At 36.2% G+C, this 11985-nt stretch overlaps 1 protein-coding gene across 1 annotated transcript; it reads right to left on the bottom strand.

The window, feature by feature from the left end:
* Nucleotides 1–7538: 7538 nt before the first annotated feature.
* On the bottom strand, nucleotides 7539–11985 carry LOC110864974 (vacuolar protein sorting-associated protein 2 homolog 3). Its single transcript, XM_022114145.2, has 11 exons — nucleotides 11756–11985; nucleotides 11531–11575; nucleotides 9781–9815; nucleotides 9597–9647; nucleotides 9407–9511; nucleotides 9262–9333; nucleotides 8588–8659; nucleotides 8389–8469; nucleotides 8208–8243; nucleotides 8064–8119; nucleotides 7539–7902 (listed from the first exon to the last, which is right to left on the bottom strand). Exons 1-11 carry the CDS (start codon nucleotides 11787–11789, stop codon nucleotides 7854–7856), a joined length of 636 nt encoding a protein of 211 aa, XP_021969837.1. The 5' UTR covers nucleotides 11790–11985; the 3' UTR covers nucleotides 7539–7853.

Genomic DNA, 11985 nt, shown 5'->3' with positions numbered 1-11985 from the left:
ACATTCATTACCAAGTTATATTAATGTTCAAACAGGTTGCATGTATCCTACATTGCTAATTATGCAATAATTTGCAAATAAACATTCTGTTGACTTTTTAAAGTAAGCTTTGACTCGACAATTAACATAGATAGAGTGGGAATCTGAAAATACCTGTTTAAGGGTTTATTACCCACATAATTACCTACTTATAGGTATTTTTAATTCGAGATTTGACTGAGTAAATATTGACTAATCTCGAAGTCAAACCTTAATTACGACGGTTTGACTTTTAGCTAATTAATTAAGCTAAAACGAATTAAGAAGGGTTAAGGGTACTTACAAGAGTCCTAAACACGACTAGGGATCACTAAGAAGCTTGATGCTGATCAGGGGAGCTCCAGAAATGAAGTTGTGAATGCTTCAAATGCAAGTGCCCAAATGTTGCAACTTAGATTTTCTTATATAGGGGTTTTGATCACACAAGATGATGCCAAAGAGGTCTATGCTTGTTTCCAGATCATGACAAGTGCCCCTAATGCATGTAAACTGGTTGGTGCAGCCCCTGGTATGTAAAAACAAGGTTTTGAGTCGGTTTAACAGCTTTAACAGGCAGCTGCCATTTTTTTTCGAATCAGAGGACCCCTCGCGTCACGCGTAGGTCACCTAAGGGTCCTACGCGTAGCGCGACGCCCTTGTGAACGAATTTCAACTTTCCAAATTTGCTGTTTTGGTCCCTGGCCCTTCATAACGTGGTTTTAAGTCCTATTTTTGCTATTTCAGCCCTCTAACCTTATTTTTAAGGGCTTTAGGACCTTTACCAACTTAGTTAAGTCCCTTGTTAACTTTGTGAACACCCGAAAGGCCTAGAATTTCATCGTTGACGCTTTTAACCCCTCGTACATGAATTTGATCATAACTTTCTCACACGATAATGAAACTTTATGAAACTTTTACCACATATTCTAGTGAGCATAATTTACCGTTACAAAGCTTCGGGTCTGCTAAAAGGTCACTCAGAGGTATACTTTGCACATGTTGACACATTTAGCCCCTGTAGTTTGTAATTCCTCACTTTCTTTCATATTTAGCTTCGTATGATCCATGATTTATTCGTTTGAAGGTATAAACATCTTGTAGGGCTATTTTTAAATATAATTATCCATCGTTGACACTTTGGACCCTTATATTCACATAGTTTCCCCGTTTGTCAACATTAGTCCCTCTAATGTATTCTTACATACGTTCAGAGCTTATGACACGTGTTCATACATTATTAGACATAAATTTTCAAGGTGTTACAGAAACTCGCGTCCGTGTAACCCTTTACAACGAGTTCCTCCTCACCAGATCCATATATTAAAAACATATCCTTAGTCCTTCTAAGGTATTTTAATATGATCTTAACAGCCTTCCAATGACTGTTACCTGGATTTTGCTGGTATCTACTCGTCATGCTCAAGGCGCATGACACGTCCGGTCTAGTGCATATCATTGCATACATGATGGATCATATAGCAGACGCATATGGGATTCCTTTCATTTTCTCTTGCTCATCTTATGAGCTTAGACATTAAGACGTATTCAATATTGTCCCTTTTTGAATAGGTACCAAACCTCTCTTAGAGTTTTCCATCTGGAACCTTTTCAAGACTTTGTCAATGTATGAACTTTGGTTTAAACCTATCAAGCGTCTTAGTCTATTCCTATAGATCTTTATTCCCAAAATGTAGGCGACTTCACCAAGATCCTTAATTGGAAAACAACTTCTAAGCCAGGTTTTTACACCTTCCATGGTTGGAATGTCATTTCCAAATAGTAGAATGTCATCGACATACAATACTAAGAAAGTGATGATGCTCCCACTAGCCTTCTTGTACACATAAGCTTCATCTCCGTTCTTGATGAATCCAAAATTCTTAATTTCTTCATCAAAACGGTGATTCCAACTTCTAGATGCTTGTTTCAATCCATAGATTGATTTCTTTAACTTGCATACTTTGTTAGGATGTTTTGGATCGACAAAATGTTCAAGCTGAACCATATAGACATCTTCATCAAGATATCCATTAAGGAAAGCCGTTTTGACATCCATTTGCTAGATCTCATAACCATAATATGCAGCTATGTCAAATAATATCCTAATTGACTTTAGCATCGCCATGGGCGAGAAGGTCTCATCATAATCAACCCCTTGAGTTTGAGTGAAACCTTTTGCTACAAGTCTTGCTTTATAAGTATCCAAGTTACCATGCATATCAGTTTTCTTCTTGAAAACCCACTTACTTCCAACTACTTTGGAATTAAGAGGTGGCACAACCAGTTCCCATACTTGGTTGTCATACATGGATTGCATCTCTGTGTTCATGGCTTCAAGCCATTTGTCACAATCGGATTTTGACATTGCATCATGGTATGTGGTTGGTTCATCTGAATCTACCACGTAGCATCCATCCATGAAAAATCCATATCTTTTAGGCGGACTACTAATTCTACCAGATCTGCGAACATTTTCTGTGTATTGATCAACCTCTTGATCGTTTTCAACAACCTCTTGTTGAGCACTAGTATCAACCAAACGTATATCGACTTGTGGTTCTTGATCCTCCTCAAGTTCCACCGTTTTACCACTAGTCCCTTCCATAAGGAACTTAGCTTCTAAGAACTTACCCTTTCGAGCAACAAATACCTTTTGCTCGGTTGGATCGTAGAAATAATATCCTATATCATCTTTAGGATATCCTACAAAGATACACTTAGTGGATCAGACTTCCAATTTATTTGGGGTGTATAACTTAACATAAGCTTCAAAACCCCACACCCTTAAGAATGATAATGATGGAGGCTTTCCATACCATATTTCAAAAGGTGTCCTTTCCACTTTCTTGGTTAGGGCCATATTTAGTATACGGACTGCGGAGAGCAAAGCGTAACCCCAAAACGATAGGGGTAAGGTGCTTCTAGCCATCATAGATCGAACCATATCTAATAAAGTTTGATTTCTCCTTTCGGACACACCATTATGTTGTGGTGTTCCGGGTGGAGTAAGTTGTGAGATAATTCCACAACTCCTAAGATGATCTTGAAAAGCGCCACTGAGGTATTCACCTCCTCTATCGGTGCGAAGGACTTTGATTGTTTTCTTGAGTTGATTTTCTACTTCACTTTTGAAGTCTTTTAACATTTCAAATGCCTCATCCTTGTGTCTTAGTAAATACACATAACCATAACGACTATAGTAGTCGGTAAAAGTAATGAAGTATCTTTCACCATTCCTAGTCATTGGATTAAAAGGACCACATACATCCGAATGTATGATACCTAATAAGTCTTTTGCCCTTTCAAAGGTGCCACTAAAGGGTGCTTTAGTCATTTTGCCTTGTAAACAAGATTCGCATACATCAAATGAATCATCTTCATTCGTTTTCAAAAGACCATTTTTCCGAAGTGTTTGCATGCTATTCTTGTTTATATGTCCAAGGCGACAATGCCAAAGATAGGAATCACTCAAATCCATTTTGAGTTTCTTGGCGGTTACTTGGTACATTGAGCTATCATATGATGTGTCATCTTGATCTAATTCATAAATACCATTTAAAGGCATAGCTTTAAAGTAAAACACACTATGCATAGAAACATAAATGTCATGGTTAACAAATTCGAAATTAAAACCACATTGTCTCAAAAGGGAAACGGAAATTATGTTCCTAGTTAAATTAGGAGCATATAAAACATTTTTCAAAATCACTTCCAAACCACTTGGAAGCTTTAAACATAGTCTCCTTGGGCTTCGACTTCAACTTTTGCTCCATTGCCCATGAAGAGACTAGCGTCCCCCTTCTTAAAATGTTTATTTCTTTTGAACCCCTGCAACAAATTGCAAATATAAGTTCCACATCCGGTATCTAGTACCCATGTGTTAGAAGAAATAACATTAAGCTCAACATGTATCATAAAGATTGTACCTGAGGTTTGCCCTGCATCCCTCTTGTTTTTCAACTCCTTGAGATAGGTTGGACAATTTCTCTTCCAATGTCCTATCTCTCCACATTCAAAACATGGGTCGTTCGCGGCAATCTTTTGCTTCTTTTCTTTTAGTTTCGTGGGTTCTGCTTTAGCCTTTCCCTTCCCTTTTCCCTCGACGTGCCCCTTTCTTTTGGCAAAATTTGCTTTGGAGTCAGGGTGGGGCCTTTTCTTGTTGCCTCCCTCATTGATCGTAAGAATGGTTAAAGCCTTTTTGCCCATTCCTGCTTCGGCCGTTTTGAGCATTGCATGAAGTTCACCATTGCTCTTGTCCCATCCATTCATGTTGTAGTTCATAACAAAGCTCTCAAATTTCTTTGTAAAGAGTTGAGGATTAAATCTGTAGCCAACTCTTTAGAGACGGGACAAGTTAGCCTTTCGTGGCGATCAATGTGGCTTTTCATCTTAAGGACATAAGATGATACTGATTGGGTTTCCTCCATTCGACATGCATGAAGCGCCCGAACCGTTTCGAAGCATTCCACCCTTGCTTGTTGTAGGAACATTTCCTTCAATTGGGTAATCATGTCGTATGCCTCGTGATGTTCAAAATCCTTTTGAATTTCGGGAATCATAGTTCCCAACATGAGACAAGAGGCTTGCATGGAGTCCTCGGTATACTTAACCCAATCGTTATAGGCATCCTCATCTTCCACGTTAGGTTCATCGGGAATAGGATCGTCCAACACATAGGATATCTTATCTTGCTTGAGAACGATTCTCAAATTTCGAAACCAATCCATGAAGTTGTTATGGTTGAGACGGTCCTTTTCAAGGATTGTTCTTAGTGATAGGTTACAGATGGTTGAGGTAATTGTGTTGGTGGTATTATTGTTTGCTGCCATCTACAAAATTTAACAAAGTTCAGTTTTAGTATTTTCGATATTATTATATTTTAATCATTAATACCCTTTTGTGTCTTATAGACAATTAATAATTTAAATATAGAATCCAACGTTACATTTACATATTGGTTAGGTGACCTTTATCCCATTATTTAAATTGACAAGGTAGTCAATGTTTGACGATTGCAGCCCTTTGCAATTTCTAGCCATATGGGATCGGTTAAACATCTTTATGTTTAGTTGGCATGTTTAATCCCATCAACACCTTTGTACGCGATGCTTCGGTGACCCTAAGCACATGGTCTCCAAATCAAGTCGCCCAATTTACACACACATGTGAGTTTATACATATAAGTGGTTAGGTGACCTTTATCCCACAACCATGGTAACCCCACCTCAAATATACAAGTTCCCTCAAATGTGGTTAGGTGACCTTTATCCCACAAACAAGTTACCAAGTGATTCGAGTGTTGTATAAAAGGATGGTGTTTGACTTGTTTTATAAAGAGGTTTTTAATATTTCAAAATTCTAGTTTAGAAAATATTATGTACCATACATTTGCATGCATTCAAATCAATGGTACTTTAGTGAAAACAAATTTTCAAGGTTCTTTTTAGTAAAAACTCATTTTATTATAAAAATCATTAACCTTTAATAAAAACCTTTTATTAACCACTTTAATGATGTTATTAAGAACCAATTTTAAGCTTGTTGTTGATTATTAGTTTGTTAAGCATGCATATTGACATATCATCCAAACAACATAAATAAGCAATCACACAAGCACAACACACATATCAATAGGTGCATAACCATAGCCAAATATTTTTTGACAACACTTGTTAGCCGAAACAAGTGTGCCAAAAGGTCCTTCCTAAGGGGTGAATATTGACACAAGTAATGTGTCGTTGAACTCCCACTTGATCCCGCATCCAAATGCTCCAAGTCTTCTTCTTGTGTTGTGATTTCTCCACTTTCTTTGGGCTTTCAAATGGACTCCAACTTCAGCCCCAAACTCCTTTGGACCTCCAATATGTGTTTTGGTTATTGGGCTAAAATCCCGTTTAGAACCATGAAGTCCTTTGGACCGAATATTATGGTCCAAACCAAAACCCATTTTGTGCATCTTCTTTTACATAAAATTATCCTAATACATTTTTCTAGTAAAAATAAAATGCAACTAACCTATTATTTTACATACCAAATGAAGATAAATAAATTACATATTTTTCAAATGGAAGAACAAAGACATTAATTATTACAACCCATTAAAATAATTAAATATAAATCACAAACACAATCATTTAACATATTCAAACACAAGGTCATGGCTAGGTTATGAACACCAAATTATACATCCATATATATATAAAATTCAAGAAAAAATGGTTCCCTTTTAAACCCCATTTTCGGCCAAGAATGAAAAACCGAAAAAGTGGGTTTTTGTCCAAACAAACAAATCATCCATATGATATAATTTTTCAAGATTGTAAGAAAATAATCTTGAAAAACAAAGGGATAACCATGTTTAAAATTTCGGCCATAGGGTTTTAACCAAACCCGAAAACCGAAAATTTTAAATTCTATGAAGCATGCACTCATATAACCTGGCTCTGATACCATTGTTGGGTTTTTCACATGGTTATCAAAGTAATTTTATCCATATAAAATAAAAACGTAGCGGAATAATTATTTAAAACATGTTATTTTCAAGATATAAAACTCATTATATATGTAAAACCCAATAACCCGGATCCATATACGAAGATGCATGCTATCTAACACAACCATAGGGTGTTTTAGAATACTACCTTTCGAAGAACAAGTAGGTGAAAAGGATGATGCTTCTTGAACGGTAATCTTCAAAGGAGAAGACCTCAAGCTTGTATACCCCAAGCCTTCCAACAAACACTTTGATTTTTGCTAGGATTTCTACACTTAAAATCAAACTTGAACCCCTTTTGGAAACCTTATCTTGGCCGAAAATTTGAGAGGAGTTATCAAGCTCATCCACTATGATTTTGTCTTACAAAATGTTATTAAAAGTGTGAGAGATGTTGCCACCCAAATCACCTAATCATGAGTCATCTAATTATGAAAATTGCATGTAATCTCATTGGTCAAAAAAAGTCTTGGGAAGACACCAGGGGGAGGGGGGGGGGGGGCTACTTGTGTTTTTTTAGAAAAAAAAATCTCAAAATTTTTCTTTTATTTAAGTCTTGGTTTTATTTTATAACTTTTATAAATTATAACATCATATGTTTACAAGACTTATGCAACATTTTAAAATGTTATTTAACCCACTAAATAACATAATAAAATATTCTCTCAAAATAAATTATCCATATAATTTATTAGTTTCTCAAGTACAATTATTTAGAAAACCAATTTCTAAATATTCTAAGTGTTAATATCTATATGTTTGATCATGTCATAAATAAATATTATAAGTATTTGTCTAGCTTGTTATTGGGTATGACCCGACTTGGATCATAACGTACTAGCCACATCAATTTAATATGTGTCTTGGACATACAGAGTCCAACATACAGGTCATAAAGTGTAAGTGACCCAGAGATAGTTTCGAGATTAGCTTCAAAACATATAAGTTAGTTCTAAGCATAAGGATACTACAAAATTGAAAAGTTGATACTACAAAATTGAAAAGTTGGGACCTATTTTTAACAAAATTTAAGTAATAAATGAGTTCATTGAGTACAAAAATTAGAGTGTGTTACATTGGTGAACTGTCATCATTTATGTTTAAACCCACATGAACCACCCCCTGGTTTACAAGTTACAATCAATGCATGATGTCTCAAACCAGTTCACAATATAACTCTCAACAAATATACGACGCGACTTAACAATCTGGGCAACACTTAGAAAACCAAATCTAGAAGTTACAATAATGGATTTGTGATAACATCAAATGATTGATTGAGACATGTACAAAAGTGCAGAACTGTGTGGATAAAGTCATGACTAGTTGACCACATGGGATTCTAACCTCTTAGGGCTGCCAATCTCTTCTCTAGCTCATCTATGCCAGAACTGCATACATCATAAACACCAACATGTTTTAAGATATCAATTTTGACATATAATGACAGAATATATTTTGTCCAATTTGTTTTTGTTGCAAACCGACAACCATTCGTTTGAAAATGTCAAAAAGACGGTATGTTTTTTAGGCTTTTTAGCAAGAATTTCACCTGCCAGCGTCCTCGGTGTTTTTCCCAGCAATTTTTCCTTTGGGGGCTGATGATAACTGTAAAAAGTAAAATATTAATCATATCAGTCAACTAACATAACAACAGGCGGTTAAAATCAGGGAGTAAGTTGTTAGAGCTACAAACCTGTGACGCCACATCAACACCAATCTCATCTAGCACCTGCAACATACAACATGGTAGATACATAATTATTATAGCTAATTATCTGATTTTGATTATTCAATGTCACGTGATCACTTTCAAAATGAATATCCGAAAACACCCATAATCATTCAGGCTAAAAAAACAGCTTTATAAAGATTACCTGGTTTGTTAGCTCGTCAGTTTCATCTTCAGCTTCATCATCGTCAAGAACGTCATCTATGGCCTCTGACATCATCTCAGTCTGCAGAAAGATAGGGAAGAAGTGAGTGCGGTATCTTACGGTCATATATAAACCCTACGCATGCAAAAAAATAAAGATCTTTTTGTAATTTATATTGGAAGTGAGTGCGGTATCTTACGGTCATATCCATTTGTGCAGATTGCTTCTGAAATTCTTGCATCACTTTCATTTGCTTTGCAGGAGCCATTTCCTGCAGATAACACATTTACATGAGTAATATGACAATACAGTTGGTTGCCAACATATAAGAGTGTTTATTCTTAGTTATTGGTGAAATTAGATTATAAATAACAAAGTCGATTAAAATAATGCAAGAAGTTATAAGAGGAAAGATAAGTGGGTCAGGCTGGTTATATTAACGGGTCAAAAGTCAAAACTGTGGATGAGAAAAAGATTGGGTTGACCCGCGAATACTTTTTTAACCCCTTTTATTAACTATAAAATCTTTTTAAAAGGCAATTTACCAATTACAAGTATACTTTAGGCAACTTTTAAGCTGTTTAACCTGCTTCTTTTTCAGATAAGTTTTTATAATTTTACCGTTTGACACTTTGACGCATTATAAATAAACTAAATCCCAAATTCATAGATGGGATGAAATATCCCACTCAACAATAAATGACGAAAAATTCAAAACTGAATAGGATTTTTCTTTATCTTATCATATGTGGCCATCATTCATTAAACACAGAAGAATAACTGAAAACTCCCTCTTTAGTCCAAGGCTTTATTATCATAAAGACACTCATAAAAAATGATACTTTACTGTATGGGTAGTCGGGTACTTATTACCTTATTCATTGCTGACATTGCTTTAGTAGCACCTTTCATCCCAACAGCCACAGAAGAGTGTGCAGCTAACGCCTGCGAGAAGTTAAAAGCATAAAAGAACCATCATATGATATGACAATATATATAAACACACACACACACACACCTGTGTATGGGTCGCAATGCCTCTCATTTGAGCTCGACTACTTTGTAGGTTGGCTATTTGTTGTCTAAGCCTCACCAATTGACGTGCTAAAATCTTTGTAGCTGCCTATACAAGCCAACATTAGTGCTCAAAAAAGTCCAACTTCATTTTTCTTAATATATGACACATGAACGTAAAGTAAACAACTTACCTCATTTCCTGTTTTAGCGGTTCTCTTTATCTCCGCAACAAGCTTCTTTTCCTGATAAGTAAAAGACACCAGTATTCTTTATGACAAACGTATGTACGTATGTGATTATGCATCAAACCCAATGGGCTAGTTATTTTATTTTTGCCATTATTTTTGCTCCAGTGTCATGAAGCTCTAAACATACCTCTAACTGCAATGAAGCGATTTCCCTCTCTATACCTACACCACAATACATATAGTTCAAAACCAACATATCCATATTCTAAAAAATATATATAAGAGGAAAGATATACACTTTCAAGTGAAGAACAGAAGAATCAACACACCATCAAGCAAGATACTTTTGTTGTTCATGTTGGTAATGGTCGTTAGTCTGATGACGAAACAGGCGAATAACAAATGTGAAACATAATGAAGGTGATATGATTCTGTAGGCTTGAGGTACAACAGTATAACTCCCAGGGGCAGATGTAGCTTTATAAGAGGGGTAGCCCCCGCTACCCCTTGATGCTCCGGCGATAGTGTAAATTTTGGAAAAATTTGACGTTTTTTCGATTTCGTTTCCCCCTTTTTTTTGAAACGTTACTCCTATAAGTATTTTCTAGATCGCCACTGATAACTCCTTTTGGTTAAAGGTTTTTAGAATTATTCATCTGCCACGATAATATACTAGTATACTACTATGCTAGTGTTCTGTCTATATTCGATTGTATGATTCTTTATGCTTGGTGGTTTGCAAAGCCTTTGCATACATTATACACTCTAACAATTTCATCAAATCAGATGACATGCTATTAGACCCCCCGTAGTGGGGCGTTTTTTTTTCAAATTTCAAAAATAACGCCCAAAAACCCCTGGAACCCATTACTACATAGGGCGTTTTTTAGCGTTTTTTTTGAAAAAAATTGGATTGGCGTGTTTAAAAGAACGCCTAAAAGGGCTTGTGGAAGGGTTGACTGACCAATGTGGAAACTTTTGCATTATTTAATTTAAAAAAAAAAAGATATTGTGTAATTAATGGAAGGGGCGTTATTGGGCATTATTCCCACTACGCCACTTTTGCAATAACCCCCAATAATGCCTCATGCTGACTGGACTGCCACGTGTCGCAAAACGCCCCATGGTGGGGGCATTATTGAGCTAAACCACTACACATGGTCTTAGGGGGCGTTTGGTTCGCGGAATGTTTTGGAATTGGAATTGGAATTGCAATTTGTATAGGAATTAGAATTTGAAGGAATTGGATTTTGAATTTAAACATTTCAATTGGAATTGGAAATTGTTGTCAAGGCTTACCTAGGCCCGTGTCTAGGCCCACTTTTCAGGCCCAGCAAAGCCTTATCGCCTTACTTCAAAAGCCCCACTTTCAGGCCCTCAGGCAGGGGCGGACCTAGAGGTTACCGGGGGGTAACCTCCGCTACGGCTTGGCTCGGAAAAATTTGACGTTTTTAGTGTAAATTTTGGAAAAATTTGATGTTTTTTCGATTTCGTTACAGCTTATTTATAAAACGTTACGGCTTGGCGTGAATCCTAGATCCGCCACTGCCCTCAGGCGCATTTTTCAGGCAAGGGTCCGACGAAATTCCGACCAAAAATTGTCAGAACAGGTTTGAACAGGCCTGAAACAACTATACCAACCCTAAACAAGCCTGTAATCAACCTAAACTAGCCCTAAAGAAGCCTAAAACATTTTTAAACCCCTAAAAATTGCATTTTATACTACAAGCCTCGCCTAAAAAGCCCTCGCTTTTTAAGCACCTTGAGTGCGTATTCGACAGTTATGCTAATAAGTATACAGCTTTTGGCAGTCAAGATAAGGGTTGACTATGGCCCAAGGTCAAACCAATGCAGAAAATTTATGGCTATTATTATTATTATCAAACTATAGCATATACCATGTTACAATACATTGATTGATTTATGATAGATCTGACCTCTAGTAGCATTGGACATTTCTCTTTTACTCTCTCTAAGTGCTTCTGCATCACAATAACAAAGAATAATAACATGTTACCAACTGATTCAAACAAAATAAGATGATCAATAAAAGAAAAATAGAAATTAACAAGTGTACAAACATGAATTCTGGCAATTAAACATGAATCGGTGAAGTAATTGATGATGTAAAAAAAGTTAATTAAGAAAGAAATTAGGGCTACCTTTGGGGGTGGGTTTCTTCTTGAAGATGTTCATGATTGATTGATCAGTGATCTGATTGCAAAGCTATCTTGATGATGATATGATCAGATGAACAGAGAAGTAAAAACAAGAAATTGAAGGGTATTGTTGTTGTATGTATGTATGGTAAGGTTTTAATTTACGGAAACCCCCTGGAAAATCATTTGCTTTTGCTTCAGAATCACAGGATGGATGTCTCGTTGACGTCCAT

This window comes from Helianthus annuus, chromosome 6 (genome assembly GCF_002127325.2).
Source record: "Helianthus annuus cultivar XRQ/B chromosome 6, HanXRQr2.0-SUNRISE, whole genome shotgun sequence".
Taxonomy (NCBI): domain Eukaryota; kingdom Viridiplantae; phylum Streptophyta; class Magnoliopsida; order Asterales; family Asteraceae; genus Helianthus; species Helianthus annuus.
This window is presented reverse-complemented; position numbering and strand designations above follow the sequence as displayed.